General features: G+C 41.1%; 1 protein-coding gene across 1 annotated transcript; it reads left to right on the top strand.

The window, feature by feature from the left end:
• The first annotated feature begins 3,001 nt into the window (after nt 1-3,001).
• On the top strand, nt 3,002-22,942 carry mesd (mesoderm development LRP chaperone). Its single transcript, XM_077625048.1, has 3 exons — nt 3,002-3,197; nt 11,903-12,135; nt 21,985-22,942. Exons 1-3 carry the CDS (start codon nt 3,009-3,011, stop codon nt 22,250-22,252), a joined length of 690 nt encoding a protein of 229 aa, XP_077481174.1. The 5' UTR covers nt 3,002-3,008; the 3' UTR covers nt 22,253-22,942.
• The last annotated feature ends 1,693 nt before the right edge of the window (nt 22,943-24,635 follow it).

Genomic DNA, 24,635 nt, shown 5'->3' with positions numbered 1-24,635 from the left:
AAAGTTCATATGTCAGATAACCGTATTTGTTCGTTTAACTCGCATATGTATGGTTGCTAAAAGTTTTGACACTCAGGAAAACGCAAAATATCAAGATATTTATGTATTCATTATCCGAGCCATTTATCCTCATAGGGGCTGCCTGCATCCCAAGGGCAGTTTACACACTGATTTGGTTGCCAGCCAATCGCAGGGCACACGGAGACCACGCACATACTCATACCTATGGACAATTTGGAGAAAACCCGTTAACTAGGTACGGGGAGAACAAGAACAAGAGCAAACTCCACACGGGACCCACAAGTGACCCAGGACCGTCCAAACGTTTTCTCATAGGGTTGCTTTCACAAAAAAACAAAGGATGTGAGCATCAATTTGAAGTCCTTCCTCTTTTATATAGAGCAGCGTTCCCCAACCACCGGTCCGCGAGCTACCTAGTGCCGGTCCGTCAGGGTAAAAAATATTAACGTTTTCAATCTCTCCCTCCTACTTGAAATGAGAAAAGTTGTTGTGATATAATAATAAATAATTGCTATTTTGCTTGGGACTTGTTTTTTTGTTGTTGGCGTGGTGGGTGTCGTCCCCCCAGGCCCCTCTGAACTGAATGAAATATGACAGTACACTTGTAATAGCCACAAAACCTTGGTGTTCCATCACCACAACACCCACTACCAGTGCAAAGATGAATGGATGTGTTGCGCACCGTGTTGCTGTGAATGCCTTCATCTCCTGGGACGGATTTCTTCACCCAACTCTGTCCCTACATTATATGTTGTCAGCATCCCTACAAGTGCTGTCTAGTGTTCTGGTTTTAATGTGTGAGTGGCCACGTTTTATTTATTTATCATCTCATCTCATCTCACTTTCTGAACCGCTTTATTCTCATTAGGGTTGCAGGGCACAAGGAGACCGACAACCATGGACACTCACACCCAACCTAATGGCAATTTAGAGTGTCCAATCAGCCTACCATGCATGTTTTGGGAATGTGGGAGGAAACCGGACTACTCGGAGGAAACCCACGCAGCCCCAGGGAGAACATGCAAACTCCACACAGATGGACGTGATCTGGATTTGAACCCAGGACCACAGAGCTGTGAGGCCAACGCGCTAAACACTCACTCCACCGGGCCGCCCCTTTTATCTATTTATTTATTTACAATTCCCAACTGATTGTTTTCATTTTCACGCTGTTTCTGGAGTGCCATCAATGACAAGTCAGCAGGACGCCTGGCCTGTATCCTCCAATGTACTGTGATCCTTCTTCACTTTACGGCTTCAACCTTCACGGCTTCACTAGATCGCAGATTTTTTGGGGGGATTTTTTTTTTATAAAAAGGTGAAAATCCACGCTGAAACTCGCAAGTGGAAGCCACTCCCCTGTCTTTCGCTTGCCACTAGGAAAATAACGGAAGACAGAGGACTCAGCACTGAGGAAAAAATGGCAGGCAGCGGGCGGGGGCCATTATTTTCATCCGAAAATAGAGCTTTCTGAGCGGCCGGGAGCCGCTGCAAGGGTGCATTATTGTTTGAGATGTGAGCCCCGTGCGGTCTAACGCCGTGGCACTGATTTGAAAATAAAACGTGCTCGGCGAATTGGACGGCAGAGAGCATCAGCGAAGGGATATTTTTTGGGGGGAGCCCAGGGCGACGTTATGGTGGACGCTATCGGCCTTGTCTGAAAATAGAGCACTTTGGCCAGCGAGGATGGCGGGATGTCGAGGAGGAGCAACGTGGAAGTTGAGATTCCATTTAAGTCCGGGCAGTGGGCTAACCTCATTGCACTTATCCCAAAATAGAGATCACTGGATGGCTAATTGACAGATGGACGCCACGGAGGAGCAAAGTGTAAGTTTAATTTCACAGCCAGTCGGGCGATGATTAAACGGCAAATGCCCACGGCTTTGGCTGGGGCTTCGGCGGCCTGTGCCGTGGCGTCAGCCGGTGATGTGGTGGCGAGCGAGGTCTGCTTAAAAGAGAAGTAAATCAACTTTTCCGCTCGGAACAGGCAGCAACAAGTTTTTTGAAAGAGTATGCTAGACACTTTTATTCAAAAACCAACTGAAAATGCCAGGCTTCACATGGATCCTATGTGTGGGGATGCTGCTGGCTGGTTTCATGGAAGAGCCAGGCTTAATCAACAAGCTTATATCTGTAATATTTGATAAATATACACTTGTACTTGTCTACTTGTATTTCTGTGTAGGCGCGAAAACATGTATTGTGGTAGTTATAATGGGGTGATCCTACTTGGTCTACATTAATTGTGATATTCGAGGGATTACTGTAGTATGTGATGTTATGACTGTCCAGTCGGGCTGTACCTGGATGGTATGAGATGTTCAATGACAATAAAGCTGTCAATTTCATTCAATTCTAAGATAACTCTTATGTTTTAATAACTTCATTTATGTGAAGAATATATATATATATATATATATATATATATATATATATATGTTTGTATGTATGAATGTACGCACGTACGTACGTACGCACGCACGTACGCACGCACGCACGCACGCACCTAAGTACGTACGTATATATTTATATATAATTCACATAAATGAAGTTATTAAAACATAAGCTGTCTGCCCTTTCACTATAAATATAGACTTTTATGTGCGCCCTTGTGATGGTTTTTTTATCGCTCAATTAGGGTAATTGCAATCGGAATTCGCTGAGGTGGTTGACAGGTATGATATTATATATATATATATATATATATATATATATATATATATATATATATATATATATATATATATATATATATATATGTAACGTACATACTTAAAAAATCCCGTTCAAAAGTTTTTATACAACACCAACACAAAACTTTTTTTCTCGTTTTCATGGCCACTAAGGTGGAGACAAACAAACAACTTTGAGTTTATAAATTGCCTGAGATCCAATCCATTTGACATTTTTAAAGTCATCCTTTATTTTGAAAATCCTTCAAATGATATTTTGGTTTCCGCGTGTGTTTTTTCTTGTTGTGACCGGATATGGCACTGGCCAATCAGATTGGACCATCTGGAAACATGGCGTTTGACTTTCGGTCGCAATGTGTAGCTTTTCTCTTGTGTACTTGTTTGCTTCATTCTTTAACGAGTAACATTAAAGATAAGGCCAAGAAAAAGGACGTAAGGGACTACAATGATGCAGATATGGCTCGTCTTCTTGAGCAGTGGGAGGTACTGTAACATGCGCTCATCTCATCTCATTTTCTGAACCGCTTTATCCTCACTAGGGTCGCGGGGGTGCTGGAGCCCATCCCAGCTGACTTCGGGTCAGAGGCGGGGGATATCCTGAATTGGTGGCCAGCCAATCGCAGGGCACAAGGAACAAACAAACAACCATTCACGCTCACACTCATCTAGGGGCAATATAGAGTGTGAAATCAGCCTACCATGCATGTCTTTGGAATGTGGGAGGAAACCGGAGTACCCGGAGAAGACCCACGCAGGCCCGGGGAGAACATGCAAACTCCACACAGGTGGACCGACCTTGGTTTGAACCCAGGACCCCAGAGCTGTGAAGCCGACCCGCTTTTGCCAAGTAAACGCAGCTTATGGAGAAGCACCACCAATTTCATCATACGCAGTTTCTGGGTGTGATGACAAGTAGGCTTTTTGTTGTTGATGATGACGACAGGGCCTATGTCTGATTATTATTATTAACCACTCGCCACACTGGACCGCCGTTTTATTTTATTTACAATTCCCAACTAATTGTTTTCATTTTCACACTGTTTTTGGAGTGCTGTCAATGGCAAGTCAGCAGGTCGCCTGGCCTGTATCCTCCAATGTGAGGCCGACGCGCTAACCACTCACCCGCCGCCCATTGTAACATGCTCTATTTATCATCTTGTCAAATTGTTATTAATCACAGCCTTGAGCTTTTTCACATCTATCATCGCTCATTAAAATATTCTTGCAGAAGTAATATTTTGCTTATTTTCATACCATCAGACAATGAATCTTAACATTCTGAACCGAGTCTGAATTACTTACCTTGAGTTTGAATTACTTACCGTATTTACTCATTTAAGACGACTGCGCGCATTAGCCGCACCCTTAAAATTCACTTAAAATTTTTCAATTTTACAATTTCTCGCGTATAAGCCGCCCCCGATTCCCAATTTTCTCCTCCATGTTCATGGTTTTAATAGGGAGCACAAATGTGTTACTTTGAAGGGAAAAATCTTAAGAAAAATCACAAGTGGTATTTCTGACATACTGTATGAATCAAAAGCATATTATTAGGGTCAATATCATAAGTCTTTGTAAATTCAAAATATCAAATTATTCAATTTGAAAAAATAAATATGTCTATCTTGATGCAAACCTGATGCTTTCTAATTACAGAAATTCCAAGTTTCTTACCAGAAGTTTAAGATGTGGAATTTTGTTTTACTACAAAATAGAGGCTATTCGCTTCTGGCCAGTCAGAGCATGTTTAACTAGGTTTAGACGGCAGCACCCTAGGTAAGATGCCTGCCCGGGACCTTGGTAAGATAACTGAGCAGTGACGGGAATGTGAGTTTTTTTCACGTTTTATGCAAGTTACCTACGTTTTTTTTCTTGGATTTCATTCATAAATGATGTTTAGCGTTTTATTTACTTATCTTTTCTCTATTTTGAAATAAACGAAAGTATCGGCCGCATCGCTTGCGTCATGACGTCACGCTGCCATTGCGTCATGACGCAACGGGGCCATTTTGTCGTTACGTCATTGTGTCACGGCGGCATCAACTTGCAGTTTTTTTGCATGTCGTGTTTTTATGCGCATATAAGGCGTACCCTCCATTCTGTCATTTTGTCTGACAAAAGCAGCTTATATGTGAGTAAATACGGTAACTGGAATCTAAAATACTTAATTGGAATCTGAATAACTTAACCGGAATCTGAATTACTTAACTGGAATCTGTATAATTTAACTGGAATCTGTATAACTTAACTGGAATCTAAAATACTTAACTGGAATCTGAATAACTTACCTGGAATCTGAATTACTTCACTGGAATCTGAATTACTACACTGGAATCTGAATTACTACACTGGAATCTGAAATACTTAACCGGAATCTGAATTATTTAACCGGAATCGGAATTACTCAACCAAAATCTGAATTACTCAACTGGAATCTGAATTACTCAAACAGAATATGAGTTACCGTATTTACTCGGATATAAGCCGCATTTGTTGGATAAAAAAATGCTGACTGAATCGAGGGTACGGCTTATATGTGCATAAAAAGACAACATGCACTAAACTACAAGGTGAAAAAGATGAAACACCATTACCCCATAACACATGACAATACGGCCGATACGGTCATTTATTTCAAAATAGAGAAATGATAAACAGATAAAACGCTAAACAAGATTTATTTTCCCGCATATGAATGAAATTCAAGAAAAAAAAACATCTTGCATAAAACGTGAAAAAACTCACTCTCTTGCTCAAGGCGTCGCCGTCCTACCTAGGGTGCCTCCGTCTTACCTAGTTTAACGTGCTCTCACTGGCCAGACACAAGTAGCCTTGATAGATGTGTTTGTAGCTTTTACCTTGTCAGCACATACCAATACAGTAATCCCTCGAATATTGCGGCTTCAACTATCGTGGTTTCACTACATCGCGGTTTTTTTCTGGGGGACATTTTTTTGTTAATTACATTTTTTTTGGTAAATTCATAAAAATGGGAAAATCCACGCTGAAACTCGCAAGCGGAAGCCACTCCCCCGTCCTCCACTTGCTACTAGAACTCAGCACTGTAGTAAAAAAAAAATATATATATATATATATTATTTTTTTTAAATAGGGGTGACCCTACTTCACTTTTTCGTTTATCGCGGCCTTGTCTGGTCTACATTAACTGCGATAATCGAGGGATAACTGTAGTTGTTACAGCTAATGTAAGGTCTTGCGGTCGATCATTAAAATATCAGCCTTGATACCTGCGTGATACCAGCTGTTATTGCACTCAGAGACTTGGTGGACACAGATCTGTTAATTCCTTTTTGAATTTGTCTACGTGCAGGCAACACCTTCCCTTTTGGAACACAGAAAGGAAATTATTGTACATTGGTGATTATGAAATAATCTTTTAATTTCTTTTTCGAGAGTGACAACTATTGCAGTAATATGAACCATCGATAAAAATAGAGATATTTTGACATTAGAAGCAATTTGCCCGCCACAACATCTTAAACTTCTGGAAAGAAAATTTTAATTTTTGTAATTAAAAAGCATCAGGTTCCTATCAATATTGACGCTTTTATTTTTTCATATTGAATAATTTGATATTTTGCATTTACATAGACAGGCATATTAATTTCCTTATGATATTGACCCTAACCATGTGCTTTTGATTCATACAGTATCTCAGAAATGTCACGTTCGATGATTTTTCTTAAGATTTTCACTTCAAAGTAACACATTTGTACTCCCCATTAAAACCATGAATATGGAGGTGAAAATTGTTATTCATATATATCAGGGGTCTCGAACTCAATTTACCTGGGGGCCGCTAGAGGCCGAGTCTGGGTGAGACTGGGCCGCATCAGGATTTCCACAAGAAAAGCACTGATAAAACTTTCCAACGTTATCAAATATCTTTATTTTTTAACAAAAAATAATGAATTAAATAATTTAACTTAAAGATGAATAAAAAATAAATCAATCAGTAATATAAAACCAAATAATACTAATGAGCATACATTAGATATACACTGGCTGGCTAAGTAGAGAAAATGAATTATTTTTATTCCGTTTCAAATGTCTGTATTAACAGCTCTTTAACCTTTAACTTTCTGAACTTGAATGGAACATTGAACATGAAATATTCTGAACACGGCTTCTTTTGCCTACTCCTTGCTGCTAGAGACCTGGCAGCGCTTCTTCTCACATAGTCACATTTGGCTTGAGGGAGGAAGCAGTGGAGACCCTCAGTAGAGCTTGAAGATGCTCATCAGTAAGTCTGGACCTGTACTTGGACTTATTGAAGTTCAAGGTGGAGAAGAGCTTCTCACACAAGTATGTGCACCCAAAAAGGCACATGGTCCGCTTGAACCTTCGGGAAAGTTCAGGGAAGCTGGGGGTCAACTCTCTCAAAAATTGCCCAAGCTTGTCTGCTTCTCCACTCACCTCCCTGAACTTGGCTTTGAGTGCAGAGTTGCACTGCAGGTCAATGAGCTCCATTTGAAGCTCAGGAGGGGCATCTTGCACATCAAAGGAGAAGGGGTCCGCAAAAATTGAAATGTGGCTTTGTGTGTCTTGAAGTCTGCAAATCTGTGATCAAATTCCTCCTGTAGCTTCGAAATGGCCTCAACATACTTCTCACCACTGAATGGTGTGCCTGCATCCACGAGAGCCTTGCATGCTGGGAAATGGCAAAGGTTTGTCTGAGAGAGCTGGGCTTTCCATAACACAAGTTTAGTGCAGAATGCTCTCACGTTGTCATAGGCAGCACTGACAAGTTGCCCCTGGCCTTGTAGCTTCTTGTTCAGTACATTAAGCTCATGTGTGATATCAACAAGAAAAGCCAAGTCCATGAGCCATTTGGGATCACTTAGCACAGGATCAATCAACTCACAAACGGCGTAGCTAGCTTTGACTGCTGCATTACTGTCTTTGGTAGCCTTCTTGAAGAGATCCTGTTGCCTCAGAAGACGTGTTTTAAGACTGGCAACCTGGTTGGCTCTCTCATCTCCCTGGTATTTTTCGTACTCCTCAGCATGTCTCATAGTACAATTACGTTTCAAATTGTATTCCTTGTGCACCGCAACTTTTTCAGTGTAAATGAGACACGTCGGGGTGCCCCTGTGTTCAACAAAGAAATATTGCACTCCCCACTTTTCTTGAAACTGTCTGTGCTCATCACCGACCTTTCTCTTCACGGCAGGCTTTGAAAGAGACATCTCTGGGGCTCTGTAATATGTTTTTCCACTTGGAATGAGTCTCGGGTTGATCTTTCACATTCAGTCGCGCGGGTTTGTGGCGCATGTGCACTTTCGCTCTCCGTTTCAATCGCGGAGATGGCTACAGACACTGACACAGGCTGGATCACGGATCATAGCGCCTCATTCAGTTCTATGCTGAGAGCAGCGGAGGAGTGTGCGCGCCGAGCGGAGTGATCGGCCTCACGGCTTCTCCTCCGCCCAGCTGATTGGAGGAATGAATGAGTGAGTGAGCGAGGCACTGGACAGCCCGGCCGATGTCCCGCCCTCCAGAGCCGTATACCTCACCGTGATTGGTTCATTCAGCTCCGAACCAAAGTTCCCTCTAATTTTTTGTTGGTCTGAGCAGAAAGACAACCTCCCTGAGCGCACTGAGTACCAGTGTGAGCGACATCATCGGTACTCGGATGACTCGCCTAAAGACGTTTCGCCGACGGACGTTTGACAGACGGGCAGGTCGCCGAATGGACGTTCCACCGAACGTTCATTCGGCCGAACGGAGGTTTCGCCGAAACGGGATTCGAACGCTCGCCCCGCCGGATCGTGTGTGTACAAGTTTTTCAACCTCGGCCCGCGGGCCATATACGGCCCGTTAGGATTTTTAATCCGGCCCGCCGCCGGTGTTGTCCAAATTATAGTAAAAATCAATGTTCGTCTACCATCAATGGCAGTCCGGGAATAAGCACTCTTGGGCAGGCAGATGTAGCAGAACCGAGCGGTAAAATGACAGCAATCGGGTCAAATCCATCCTAAAACAGCATTTAATGATTAAATACAAATACTGGATGATATCGCGATGGAGGCAAAAAAACGTCTATAGACGTCCATTCGCCAAACGGCTCAAAATGCTCTCAAATTCGGTCAAATCCAGCTGAAAACAGCGTTTAATGATTAAATACAAATACTAGTATTTGTATTTAATCATTAAACTAACAAATACTAGTACGACCTGTCCGTCTGTCAAACGTCCGTCGGCGAAACGTCTTTAGGCGAATCATCCGGTCACGACATCATCATTGCTCGCTATCGGCACACCAGTATCACACCTGCCACAAGCAGGTGCATGTCAATGTTCCCTCTAATTTTTCATGTAAAACATGCTGTAAAACAAGAAAAACATGAGTGGACAGAGCTACTGCCACTGGCTGCCACTTAAACGGCGCCATCATGGGGAAAGGGGTAAAAAAATAAAAAAATAAAAAAAAAAAAAATTAAAAAAAAAATCGATCTTTCATATTAAGACGGGGGCCGCAAATTATCGTCCCGCGGGCCGCAAGTTTGAGACCCCTGATATATATATATATGATTCATATATATATATATATATATATATATATATATATATATCATATATATATATATATATATATATATATATAATCTCGAATTCAGTCAGGTTTGATGGTTTCCGAGCACGGACAGCCCGCTTTAAATCACACCACAGATTTTCAATAATATTCAGGTCTGGGGACTGAGATGCCCATTCCAGAACGTTGTACTTGCATTCTAATTACGCCAGCAACCTTTCAACACAAAAACGTGCGGCTACCGCTGACAGGTTGGTTTCTGGCTTGCAGACTCAGCAAAACATCTTTAATAGAGCAACTTCCATCCAAGGAGCATGTACGCAGACAAGTTATTTACTGGCATTCAAACTAGCAAACAAATTCTTGCAGTTTACAGTGCAGTTGAATCAAGATGGCGAAAGCCGTAGCAATGGTGTGAATTTCGAGGCATTTAAATTGGAAATGTGGTACTTTTCCAAAATGGTTGCTTAAAAAAATATACGTGAACATTTTTGGGTATTTCAGGAGTAAAGGGAGGTTGTCCGGAGTCCCAGAGTTTGCGTTGCATTTCCGGAGAAATTCCTGAAATTCCGAAGTAGTTGGCAGCCCTGCGAATTGGCCCAAATATAAGACGGCCCCCTCTTTTTCAAGACTAAACTTTTGGCTCAGCTGCTTCCTCACCACGACAGACCGGTGCAGAGTCTGCATCACTGCAGATGCTGCACCGACCCGCCTGTCGATCTCCCGCTCCATTCTTCCCTCACTCGTGAACAAGACCCTGAGGTACTTAAACTCTTCCACCTGGGGAAGGACCTGATCCCTGACCCGGAAAGGGCATGCCACCTTTTTCCGACTGAGTACGAATCGTTCCAGCGAGAGTTCGAGATTGGATTGGATAATTTTATTCATCCCGCATTTGGTAAATTTCATTGTGACAGTAGCAAGAAAAGGCATAGTTATAAGTTAGGCTAACAGAACAAGGAAAGTTGTAAAAACATTAAAGTAAAAAGTATTAAGTACAAAGTAAAGTAAAAAGGAATGTATTAACAAATATTGAAATGTAATTAAAAAAAGATAGAAAGGCTGTAAAAGTTATAAGTTAGACAGTACAGTCGCAAAGGCCGCAGAACAACAAAGCAAAAGCACAAAGTACAAAGCAATCAAAGCAAAATGGGATCACTAAGAATCACCAAATCAAATCATTAAGACAGAAAAGCAGCAAAATCACAAAACGAGCAAGAGTGGACGGAGCTACCGCAACCGGCTGCCACTTGAACGGCGCCATCTTGGTTGCGGTAGCAAAAACGGATACAGACTCAAAAAGATGTTGTAAAGTTGGACAAAAACTGGAACCACACACAGGAAGTCTTCCACAAGATGGGGAACTTTTGCAGACTGTGACCGAGGTAGAGAATATGCAGAGTGACTCTTCCAAGCTTATCCGCACAGGTCCTCAGTAGTCTGGAGCTGAAGACAACAGTAGCAGAGTAGAACCCCTCGACTCCGTTGCTGGTAAGCGCCGACAGCTCTTCCATCTTATCCCATGATGGAATGGTTGGTCAGTAGCGTTGCCTCTTCTCTCGGCACTTTTGTCCAGCTTCGAATCTCCAGTGGCACCAAGGTGTTGCTCCTTCTGCTGCGTATTGTAACACCTAGTCCAATGTGTATGACAGCGTAGGCATGGCTGAATGGTTCCAAAAAAGAAATAGCAGAAAGAAGCCAGGCTAACAGAACAAGGAAAGTTGTAAAAACATTAAAGTAAAAAGTATTAAGTACAAAGTTAAGTAAAAAGGAATGTATTAACAAATATTAAAATGTAATTAAAAAAAGATAGAAAGGCTGTAAAACACGAAAAACAAATAAGAGTGGACAGAGCTACTGCCACCGGCTGCCGCGTGACGGCGCTATCTTGGGAAAAAAAATGGTAATAATGGTAGGCTAACATAAGTGTGTTGCCTTCATTGTAAGGCTTTTAATTTTTTGGGGGGGCTCCAGACATTTCTCATCTCATCTAATTTTCTGAACCGCTTTGTCCTCATTAGGGTTGCGGGGTGTGCGGGAGCCTATCCCAGCTGACTCCAGGCCAGAGGCGGGGGACACCCTGAATCGGTGGCCAGCCGATCTCAGGGCACAAGGAGACGGACAACCATGCACTCTCACACCCATACCTAGGGGCAATTTAGTGTCCAATCAGACTACCATGCATGTTTTTGGAATGTGGGAGGAAACCGGAGTACCTGGAGGAAACCCACGCTGGCCTGAGGAGAACATGCAAACTCCACACAGATGGACATGACCTGGATTTGAACCCAGGACCTCAGAGCTGTGTGGCCGACGCACTAAACACTCGCTTCACCGGGCCGCCTCCAGACATATTTGTGTTTTTTCTTTCCGTCCAATATGGCTCTTTCAACATTTTGGGTTGCCGAAGCCTGCACTACACCATCAGGTACCTTGTTTAAAAAATATATAAATAAAAGATTCATAAAATATAGATATTGTATCGTCTTGCTTTAAAATACCTTTTCAACCGATTTAACAGTTTTTAAATTTTACTGCATTATTGGATGTAGGCCTTCCCAAAAAGAGACTCGCAGTAAACAAAACATTTGACTTTTGTATGTATATTCAACATTTCTCCTTATCTATATAGAAAGATGATGACATTGAGGAAGGTGATCTTCCAGAGCACCGGAGATCTCCTCCTCCCATTGACTTTTCGAAGATTGACCAGTCCAAGCCTGAAGATCTGCTGAAAATATCAAAGAAGGGGCGCACCCTGATGGTTTTTGCTACAGTATCAGGAGAACCCACTGAGAAGGAGACTGAGGAGATCACAGGGCTGTGGCAGGGCAGTCTGTTCAACGCAAACTATGACATTCAAAGGTATGAAATACGGATGTCCCAATCACATATTTTTATACCCACGTCCGAGTCACCTGATTTTGTGAAGCTGCCTATAGAGACCATTGATTTTAATTTAAAAAAATAAACTATCCAAACATGTTAGCCTGTAAACACAGCGGTTATTTACACCAAGAAAAAAATTAAAACTTTTCTTTTGCAAATATCTGTTTTGCAGCACAAATAAGATAAAAAAAATTGTGAATACAGTCATTTCAAGAAGTATTTAAACACCATGCCATATTGCTATACTGTTATCCTTCACCACTTTGCGGGTTCAGTACATAGCATTTTTTTAATATTAAGTATAAATAAAGTTCCTAAAAATGTCAAAATTGAGGGGTGAAACCAAACAAACAGAAGACACTTCCCTGTCTTCTGCTTGCCACTAAGAAAATGGCGGAAAACAGGGGAATGACACTACTCATCACCGGAAAAGAAAAATAGCACGCAGCAGGCGGTGGCCGTCACTTTTATCCAAAAATAGAGCTTACTGAGTGAGTGGACAGAATGGCCAGGATCTTCTGTGAGGGTGGATTTTTTTTCAGAAATGAGAGCCCCGGGCGACCTTACTATGCCCTCACGCTAATTTGAAAATAGAGCTTGTTCAGCGGACTGGACACTTGGGAGCCTCAGGGTCGCGGAGTTGATGGTGGAATTTCCCAAAAATGTTTCACAAAGTGCAAGCTCCGGGCGAGATTACGGAAGACACCGTCGCTCGCCCTTGTCTGAAAATAGAGCCCTTTGATGCTCCAAAAATGGTTGGATGCTGCAAAGGAGCAAAGTGGAAGTTCATTCATTCAATCATTCATCTTCCACACCGCCCATTCACGAAAGGGTTGTGGGGGTTGCTGGCGAAAGGCAGACTACACCCTAGACCAGGGGTCGGGAACCTTTTTGACAGAGCGAGCCATAAACAATTCATATTTTCTAAAGTCATTTCTTGAGAGCCATTCTCAGAATTGAAAAGTAAAAACACATGAAAATGTGTGATTTTTTTTGTCATTTCACCACTTTTAAAGTACCAAAAGTCACTGAATTCTTTTGACAACATTTTTATGCTGTTGCTAATAAATCAGTATCAATGATACTATGCATGCGGAAGAGTAATAAAAAACTAAATTATGATTAAAGTGGTGGTAGAGGTAGTGTCAACGCCACAGTGACGCTCTTATTAGTGCGTTCGGGACTCAGCTCTCTCACCACTGATTTCCATATTTTACCTCACGGGTTAGTGGAAAGCCATATGCACCCATGGAAAGAGCCACATATGGCTCCCGAGCCATAGGTTCCCTACCCCTGCCCTAGACTGATCGCCAGTCATTCGCAGGGCACACAGAGAAACAAACGACCATCCACACTCCCAATCATAACGCCACCAGCGGGAATTGAGCCCACACTTATATCTCTATTTGTCCTAAAAAAGAAACAGTGGTCACAACTCCCCATAAAGATTTTCCCTGTGCGCCGAAAACCTCTTGCAAAAGCTCCTGAAAAGCTCCCCTACGGCGCCTCCTGAAAATTCCATCAATGATCCAATCCCTCTCGAATCTGACAAAAAATTAAGCGAAGAGGAACTATTTTCACTGTGAGTCCAGTATTTAAAGTATTTACATTTTTTATATATAGATTACATTTAGATATTAATAGATTCATTTTTGCATCTGCTTATAGCTGTAATTTTTAATAAATAAACTTTTGTACTTGTATTTCGGTGTAGGCGCGAGAATGTACTATGATCGTTCCTTACTTCGTTGCTTCAACTTTTGTGGCTTTGACATCGCAGAATTTTTTTCAGAATGGAATCAGCCTTGTCCGAAAACAGAGCACTTGGGCCGGCGAGGATGATGGGACCTCTGGGCAGAGCAACGTAGAAGTTGAGATTCCATTTAAGACCAGACAGTGGGCTGACGTTGTTGGCGCTTATTTGAAAACAAGCTGGGGGGACCGGCAAAAACCGGAACCAAAAGACAACTGTTGCGCTATTAAAAAAAATCTCTTTTGAAAAATGGGCATTTAACAAATAAAAGATTGGGTTTACACACTTAGAGAAGGTGAAGAAATTAAACCACTCGTCTATTAGGATCCGTCAGCCGTTTCTGGCCACTCTATGTGCACGGTTTGGACAAACGTAGCTAAGAAATCTTAAACTCACACGCACACACCCATAAATCTAGTGGCGGTCGGTGCGATTTTCCCGGGAAAAGACAGCGATGAACGTCAATGGCGTGTGGGCAAACATTGCCCGAAAATGGGGTAAAATCCAGCCGAAAACAGCATTAATTGATTAAATACAAATACTGGAGCTTTTTAGACATCAGAACCGGGCCCGGAGTATCATTTCCCCGGTAAAAAAAACAGTGATGTACGTTGATACGTCCATACGTGAAATGACAAAAAATGCACTAAAATTAGGTAAAATCCACTTCCTAGCAGCATTTATTGATTGAATACAAATACTGGAGCTTTTGAGACATTACAGCCAGGCCAGGGGGGTGATTTCCTCGGGAAAAGACAGCGATGGACATCAATGGCGAAACGGCAAAAATTAAACTGGGGTAAAATCCACTTCCTAGCAGCATTTAGTGATTAAATACAAACACTGGAGCTTAAATACAAACACCAGAGCTTTTCAGATATCAGAACCGGGCCCACAATTGAAATATTATTTAGGAATATAGCCATATTATATTCACCAAAAATTCTTTTTAACTGTACACAATATCCATCCTCCTTTCTTCCTTCTTTCCAATCGCCATCGAAGCTAATGATGAAAGTCGAGCCTGTCCTGTCATAGTTCCGGCATAGTCCGTTTTGAAAATGGCTTTAAATCAACACAACAATATATTTGCTTGTGCAGCTAAGTTAGCGCACTGAAAGTGGCGCACACACAATTTTCCCGGCTGTAACAGGCTTGCTAGCTTCGGAGTTGACCGTCCTTTCTCAATGATGTCCATTTTTTTCTGGAAAAGTCAGTCTGGAAAATAGCTTTGTGAGCAAATATGCAACAGAATCCATTTGTTTTTTTTTCTGTCGGCCATTGTGGGTGGAGTTTGCGATCTCTGGCTGCCTCACTATGGCTTTGGCCCGCCTACTAGCCAATCATAGTTGGTGAAAGCAATGACGTATCCCAGCCAGCAAAATGCGAAAGCGTATGAAAAAGCATTGTGGGGTTGCCAACTCGAAATCTGATTGGTTAAAAGCAACAGTCTAGTTTAATGCAGCAGAGCCCGCAGAACTGATTGTGAAGGCTTTGAGGTAGATCTGATCTGGCAACAAATAATGGCTGAAATGTGATTGGTTAAGTGCTTCAATATGAAAACACATCTGGAAGCAGTGCAACCAGGGGGAAAAGCAATGAAAGGAAGCCAACAGACCATTTGGAATAATAAGTATTCATGGACAAAATATAATATGATTCAGATATTTCTTAAGCCAGGAAAGAAGGCCCTGACAGCCCACCACTGCATAAATCACACTTTATAAGGATCATAGATAAAACCTGCTTGGCGAATTGGACGGCAGAGAGCACCAGGAATGATGCTTGCTTTTTTTATTATTATTTTTTTTCCTCTGGCGGCCAAGCTCAGAAAACAAAAAGAAAAATGAAAAACAAAAAATATATAATTAATTCAAAAACAACCTCATGGGGGAAAAAAAACTAAGAAAAAATTACCGTATTTTCACGACTATTCGGCGCATCGTATTTTAAGCCGCAGTGTCGGTAACAAGTGCTATTTCTGTATTTTAGACACACAAAGCACGCACCGTTTCATTAGGCGCATATATATTATATATTATATATGGATGAACATCGAAACGCAATAGCGCTGGCTACCGGAAGCAGCCTATTTCCGGGTTCCGGTGCGCAGTGACTGCTGGGAAATATAGTTCTTGCACGCTACACCCACACGCTAAAAACACGTTTTAAAAAGGCAACGGAAGCAAAACTGAGTTCGGTTGTACTTAATTTAGACATTTTACATTTACATTTCGTTCTCATAGTCACCGTCATTTCCATGTGGCTCCTTAGAAATGATGCCGGCTTGGCAAAAGCTCGAACAACCGTGCAAGCAGACACATTCGCCCAGGCGGCCACAATCCATTCACAAATCGTAGCGTAAGAAGCCGGGCGCTGCCTGCCACTTTTCGTGAAGCCAGGCATGGCATATATATATTATTTATGGATGATTATCGAACCGTAATAGCGCTGTCTACGAAAGCAGCCCCAGACGCTATTTCCGGTGCGCAGTGACTGCTGGGATAAATAGTCCTTTTGTCAATACACCCAGGTTGACGGCTGTGATAACTTGGCACTAATAGTATCAATATACTACAACAGCGAACACACTAATTTGGTGCTACATGTACCAAATGCACGCTACACCCGCACGCTAAAAACACGTTTTTAAAAAGGCAACGGAAGCAAGACTGAGTTCGGTTGTACTTTATTTAGCCATTTTACAATGTACTCACGTCATCATCACCCACAAAACCATCAAAGTCCTCATTTTCTGTGTCCGAATTGAACAATTGTCCATTGAAAACGCTGAGTTTAACATGTTCGTCCAGGCGGCCATAATTCATTCGCAAATAGTAGCTAGCTAGTAGCTAGCGTAACTATTCCAAGGCTGTCTTCCATGGTTCGCAACTGTGTTGATGCCCATCGCAGACCACAATCCATTCACAAATAGTAGCTAGCTAGTGTTGATGCCGATCGGCAGCCCACAATCCATTGGGTGTATTGACAAAAAAAACTATATATCCCAGCAGTCACTGCGCAGTACTTTATCTACGGGAAAATAGTAGAGTCGGGGGCTGCTTGCCATAGTTGTCCTATCAATGGATTTATTTTATTTTATCGTGATAACAATTTTAGTATTGGTCCACATATAAAGCGTACTGGATTATAAGGCGCCATGTCTATTTTGGAGAAAATTTCAGACTTATGTGCGCCTTAGTCGTGAAAATACGGTAATTGAAAAAAACAACCCTCAAAATAAATTATTTGAAAAATAGAGTTGAAGAAAAAATTATTCAAATAAACAATCCCAGAAAATAAATTATTTTGAAAAATTTAGTTATCAAAAATAATTCTCGTATTTTCACACCTATAGAACGCACCGCATGAAAGGGCGCCATCTCACTTGCGGGTGTATATTCAGTTTTTTGCCCATAGATAGGGCGCTTCGGCCCAATGAGCGCCAACATAACACTATGCTAGCGTATGTTATGTTAGCGTATGTTATGCTAGCGTTAGCGTGTTTTTTTTTAAAGACAGCATGAGCAAAACTAAGTTTGATTTACTTCATTGACATAAAAGGGACTCACGTTGGTTGAAGTTAAAGCAGCTAAACATCCACAAAACCATCAAACTCATCTCCTGTGTCTGATATAAAGAGTTCGGCCAAGGGGGCGAGTTCGCCGTCCAAGATGTTATGCTCCATCTCACTGTCAGAGTCAGAGCTGTCGCCGGAGTATTCCGGGAACTTGATGCCAGCTTTGGCGAAAGATTGAACTACAGTTCTGTCCGACACTTGAGACCAGGCATCCACAATCCATTGACATATTTTCACGTAACACGCCCGACGCTGCCTGCCAGTCTTTGTAAAACTATGTATACATCAGACATCCATTGCTCTCAAGCCATTCGCAACTTAGTTTTGAATGCTCTGTTGACAACAATTTCCAGCGGTTGTAGTTCCTTCATCAAGCCTCACAGAATGACGTTAAGCTCGGAGTTAGTATGCCATATGTCGAAAGTGAGCGGCCCCTCGTACATATTGGGGATGTGGCTCGGCTGGATACGCTTGTCGCCAATCTTTTTGCTGCAGTAAGAGCGGAAGGCTGTCATCTTTTCTTTGTAGTCTGCCGAAAGCTGCTATGCCACCGTAGTTCTTCCCTGGATTGATAGATGGTTCCATTTCATGGCGCGCAAGCACCAAGACAGACCTCCATGAAAATGTTCAATTTTCATTTCATTGGCAAGCTTTTTTTCCCCTGCGTCGAATATTGACTGTAGAGATGTTTCTCCCCGCTGCTCTTTCCTCCTGGATCCAATGGTTGAGAAACTCTTCCAACATGGGCCATCTTGCTTTACCTCCAGCGTTGTCTTTTTGGCTTGTTCAAACTGATTTTCCAGCTTCCTCCACTTGCGAACCATGGACTCATTTAGGTTGAGGTACCTCGCTGCAGCTTGATTTCCATGTTCTTCCCCGTAGCGGATAGCCGCCAGTTTAAACTGTGCCTCGTAAGCGTGTCTCTTTGTAGGTCCCATTTTTGGGGGTTCAACTGATATTGTTTTGCACAACGTATGCACCCATTATTTATAGGGACTGTATTTTCACGATAAGGCGTGCATAAGGCGCACATAAAAGTCTTACATTTTCTCCAAAATAGACAGGGCGCCTTATAATCCAGTGCGCTTTATATATGGACCAATACTAAAATTGTTATCACGATAAAATAAAATAAATCAGTCGATAGGACAACTATGGCAAACAGCCCCTGACTCTACTATTTTCTCGTAGATAAAGTACTGCGCAGTGACTGCTGGGACATATAGTTTTTTTTGTCAATACACCCAATGGATTGTGGCCTGGCTATCGGCATCAACACAGTTGCGAACCGTGGAATACAGCCTTGGAAGAGTTACGCTAGCTACTAGCTAGCTACTATTAGCGAATGGATAATGGCCTGGCGATCGGCATCAACACAGTTGCGAACCATGGAAGACAGCCTTGGAAGAGTTACGCTAGCTACTAGCTAGCTACTATTAGCGAATGGATAATGGCCTGGCGACCGGCATCAACACAGTTGCGAACCATGGAAGACAGCCTTGAAAGAGTTACGCTAGCTACTATTAGCGAATGGATTGTGGCCGCCTGGAAGAACGTATTAAACTCAGCATTTTCGATGGACAATTGTTCAATTTGGACACAGAAAATGAGGACTTTGATGGTTTGGTGGGTGATGATGACGTGAGTACATTGTAAAATGGCTAAATAAAGTACAACCAAAGTCAGTCTTGCTTCCGTTGCCTTTTTAAAAACGTGTTTTTAGCGTGCAAGTGTAGCGTGCATATGGTGCATGTAGCACCAAATTAGTGTGTTTGCCGTTGTAGTATATTGAGACTATTAGTGCAAAGTTATCACAGCCATCAACCTGGGTGTATTGACAAAAGGACTATATATCCCAGCAGTCACTGCGCACCGGAAATAGCGCCTGGGGCTGCTTCCGTAGACAGCGCTATTACGGTTCGATAATCATCCATAAATAATATATATATATGCCATGCCTGGCTGCGTCTAAAAGAACGGTGCGTCCTTTGTGTGTGTAAAATACAGAAATAGCACTCGTTATTGACACTGCGGCTAAAAATACGATGCGCCGAATAGTCGTGAAAATACGGTACATGCTCTATTCTTAAAAAAAAACCTGCACCACCCCCTTCACACCCGCATACTGTTGTTAGTTCCGTACGTATTTTCAGTTTAATACGTCAGCGAGAAATGCACCCAGACAATCAAGCAATCAGCGTCATACAGCGACATCTACAGAATCTTGACTTTAGTGCACAAAAAGGCGCACCGACAGATTGGGGGCCCTGACCAATTTGGGAAAAAAAATAGACTTTTAACTGCGCCCTATAAGGTGTGAAAATACGGTAATTCAAAAAACAACCTCAAAGTAAATTACACTACAGTAATACCTTGACGAGTGCCCCGACATACGAGCAATTTGAGATACGAGTAAAATTTCGAGAAAATAGTTATCTTGAGATACGAGACCAATTTTTATATATGAGCATACGCGGACGCGAGAGGCTGTTCATGAGCTCAGCAAGGGCACTGTCTTCTTGCCGCAACTCCCTCGTCTAAATGTTTCTATGAGCACTGGGCGGAGCGTTGCATTTTTTCCGTGTTTTTTTTCTCGTTAGTCAGTGCAGAATAAAGGGAACAACAATTGTGTATGCGTGGCGGAGCTTGCTCACTAATACGAGTACTACCCAGGCAAGTAGGCAAGTGGTCGTGCGTTATCCTATTGTGAGGACATTTGTGTGCATCATTTTCTGAATATTTTGAATGGAAGACAAAAGCAAACAACCCTCAATAGGTTCCTTTTAAAAAACTCAGCTGAAAGTCAGGGTTGAGGTGGGGCAAATAGAGCCAACCCGCGAGAAGAAAGTTTTTTTTTTTACCTTCTTTAAAACAAAATTAGAAATAAGTTTAGTGTAAGGTTAGATTACATGTATTTTTGAGTGACTGTATCGTAATCCAAGTTCATTTAAATTTGTTTGTTATGTTATGAGCGCGTTGCCGTGCAAAAAGCTCGTATCTCGAGGTACCAATGTATAGTCAACCATCAATTGTGCAAGATATCCTACTTGAAAAGTTCAAGTTTGTCTCGTATCTCAAGGCAAACATTTGCTCGGAATTTTCCTTGCATATCAAATTTCTCCTATGTTGGGACACTCGTATGTCAAGGTACTACTGTAATTGGAAAAACGGTCAGGGCTTTCTGTATTTCTAATGTGAATGCAATATGCTTCCGTACAAACAGCAGCACTTTAAAATTTCCTTAACCCATTTCAACCCACTCTCCTCATTTGATGACAGCCTGTATTTTTTTTTTACGTGATATCAAGGAATTATCCCATTTTATCTAAATGTTATGAAAAAAAATTTCCTTAACTGGCAAAACAGTGAATAGCAGTGGACAGGATATGGAGGGCGCAAGGAAAAATGGGACAAAGATAGGAAATGGTCGTGGGATCATAGTGTTGTACTAAATAGATTTGTTTTTACCTTTTTGTTTTTGTCATTTTAAATAGTTAAATCAGTGTTTCCCAACCTTTTTTTGAGCTGCGGCACACTAATTGCATTGAAAAAATCTCAAGGCACACCACTATCTGAAAATCTTCTAATTTAAAACTGTCGCCTATATTAACATTATAAAGTTGTTCTCATCAAAGTTTTATTAACAAGAATTAAACAATTCCCCCAAATTATTACAAAATCTATTTATTTCACACCGATCTAACGTCATTAAAGTTGACGTCCGTAGACCCTGAAGAGCTTTCAGTTGGACTGATTTTAAAATAATTAATGCAACGTTTTTTAACCTTATTTTAATTTTTGACTTTTTCTCCCAAAATTAGGCAAAAAGTCATGTGCTCACAGAGACTTTACGTTGCCAAAAGTTGATACCCCTGAAACCAAACAACTTCCGGTTCACGTAGCATAAAAACAGGAAAATGACTTAAATCTCGTAATATTACTTAGTTTTTTCCTCCCAATATTACTTCTACCACATAACATTACGAGAAGAGCCGTTTTGTGCTCACATAGACTTAGCGTCGACAAAAGCCAAAGACTTCTGGTTTACTTTACATAAAAATAAGCAACAAAATGACTTTAATCTTATAATATTACGATTTGAATCTTGTTATAGTACAATCTATGATTTCCTATTTCAATTTTAACCTCGTAATAGTTTGATTTTAATCTTTTAATACTTATTACGATGTATGACTTGTAATTTCCCACGCACACCTGAGCATCGCTCACGGCACACTGGTTGGGAAACACTGAGTTAAATAATGCATAGAAATTAACGCTGGCATGACGATGTACCAATAGCAAAGCCAGTCTGGTTTTGTGCATTTCACCGCAGCATCCTGTTTCATTTTCGTCCATGAATGCAATAGTAATCTATTTAATTAGTGAAGTCATGAGCAATGTGTAAATATGTTGGTGTTGTGTTCACCTTTAAAATATGATCATTACAAATGAAGAAAATCTTAATCCCCTTTTTTATCTGCCCCTACAGATTTGTGGTTGGCTCCAACAGGGTAATTTTCATGTTGCGTGATGGAAGTTTAGCGTGGGAAGTTAAAGATTTCCTGCTGACCCAGGAGCGCTGCTTGGATGTAACTGTTGAAGGACAGGTGTTCCCTGGCAAGGCTGCCAAGAAGGATGACAGTATGTACAAAGCAAATGAAGTAAATGCTAAGAAGAAGAAAAGCACAAAGACGACTGAGAGTGAGAAGGTTGATTTGAAAAGGAACAAAGCCAGCCCCAGGAGACAAGATCTATGATGGAGAGGCTGCAGGACCATATAAAAATTCGCACTTCGATGTCATTAATCAATGAACTAATCATCCCTGTGTCGATTTGCTTCACTTCTCTCCATGCTCAATGGTCCTTTTTGATCATTCTGTATTGTTTTACAAATACTGTCTTTACTTGATTAAAGCCTTGCAAGTCTGACAAAATACAAACTATCTTGATGTTGTGACTGAATTAGGTATTACTTGACACACCATTTATACGACCTGCAATTCTTAGTCGAGGCCTTTGTTCACGTTCAATTGCACTTCAATCAATGTTAAATAATAACTTGCATATTTCTTCTGGCCTTTCACTGACTTTTTGGTGTGTGTATGGGGTCTTATTCATTAAATACACTCCCATGTTGAATTTCAGGATTGGATATGATTTATTTTCAGAGTTAGCAAGCTGTCTCAATTGCATGACTATTTTTATTCTGTAAACTTATTATTTTTGAAATTTCTGCAAACTTTTTGTGGAGGGGTGTCAAGACTTTCAAAGTGCCCTGTCATATGTCAAGTTTTTAAATTGTTTTCAAAATATCAGCAGGATCCTGTTGAAAATAAAGGTCTCTCAGACTGTCATATAACCCAAAATGTGGCTGTGAGACACAGATAATTTTACCTTCTTAAAATGAAAATAATAAATAATAATAAAAATGCCATGAAGAAATCAGACACGGATTGTAATTTCTTCTGACGTTATTTGATTACAGTTATTGAAAAAGCACATTACAGGAACCCGGCAAATATTACCTTGTACTGACCAGTGTAAAGTCTAGTTACAGTAAAATAGGAGTACTACTTTCCCTCAGCTGAGCTAAAATGTATGGGTGTAGAATCTCTAATACTTCATGGTGTGCTGCACAAATCAAACTCGTAGAATTTTCTTGGGCGATCTTTCGATGTCCATATCGGATTGTCATGCTTGTCTGTCTGGTACAAGTGATGCCATTCACCTGGCTTTTGTTACTGCAGATAATCACAAAAACAACACAAATCTGCATTCTTCCTGGTACAGATACATTTTCTTCCGAATAGGTCCAAGGACCCCACCTGACTGTTAGTAATATGCAAAGAGACTGGATCACTAAATATGACTTCGCTGGCCAGCTTAATAAAATAAGAAAAAAAAGGTGTACCTGAAGGTAAAAATGAAAATAGATAAAGGTAGTTATAAAGAGACAATACATTTGGGGTGTTTATAGCAGAAAAATAAAGAGTAAGACATAATTCGGTTGTCTTAATTGTCTATAAGTGCACTCAAACGTGTGTCACAGTCCTGTGTCTTCATGTTTTTTTTTCTTTTTTTCCCTTTCAGTGTTCTTTTGTTCTGATGTAATGTGTATGTGATGAGTGTTTTTGCGATCACAACTGGGTGAGTCTTTCCCCCATCCTTATTGTTCTCTTTTTCTCATGACAACAGACGGGTATCCCTAAGAGAATGAATACCCAAACAATGATTTGCCTCCCACATATAAACCTACTTCAATCACAATTCGTTGGGGAAAAGTTTATTTTACAAAACAAAATTTGAGTCCTGATTGTACAAAAAAATTAAACAACGTCTATCCGTTTACGAAAGAGGTAAAGAACAAACCATTTTTTTTCCACTGATATTGCCTTTGCTAACTTTACCTGTTTGAACCTTACAGGGCAGGGTATGAATCTGGGGTCGATAGGTGAGACATGGGGCACCCACTGATTCCAAGTTGTGACCTATGGTGGTGTGGTCCAAATAAATTATATGATTCCTGTCAAAATGCAACAGGACCTTGTGCCTTGGTTTCACTGCTATTACCAGTATCTGTTTTTCCATCTACAGTCAAGGAGATAAAATTGGCAGCTCAGAATTTTGGTGCAGTGGCTGGCCTCTCCCGACGGCGTTGAGCCTCATGGAGGGATGGCTATCCGATTTACATTGATGCAATTGGCATCCCAGAGGCATACCAAAGGAGTGTAAGTTGGCTAACATAATTGCAGCTGATTGGGAGTCTATTTTTCTTTGGGTTACTCCAAATAAAAATGTGGATAGGATAAACTATATACATCCATTACAGCAGGGGTGGGCAAACTATTAATTTGTATTTAGATTTTGTTCTTCATTTTTCGGACCTGACATGAAAGTAATGTGAATTTGGGTAAAGAGCAAGATCACAAATTTCCCCCAAGTCTATTTATGTTTGTCATAAAAAATGAATTAATAAAATAAAGCCGCTAGGAAGTTTTATTAAGGAAATTATATGTACAAAAATATAATAATCAGGGGAAATGTCAGGGTTTTTATTTCATATTATACATTTTCTTCCAACAAAGAATACGCTTGGCCTTGCTATTAAAGAGTGCTTTGCTCACCCTTAGTTTATTATTA

Source organism: Stigmatopora argus, chromosome 2, assembly GCF_051989625.1.
Source record: "Stigmatopora argus isolate UIUO_Sarg chromosome 2, RoL_Sarg_1.0, whole genome shotgun sequence".
Classification (NCBI taxonomy): Eukaryota; Metazoa; Chordata; class Actinopteri; order Syngnathiformes; family Syngnathidae; genus Stigmatopora; species Stigmatopora argus.
This window is presented reverse-complemented; position numbering and strand designations above follow the sequence as displayed.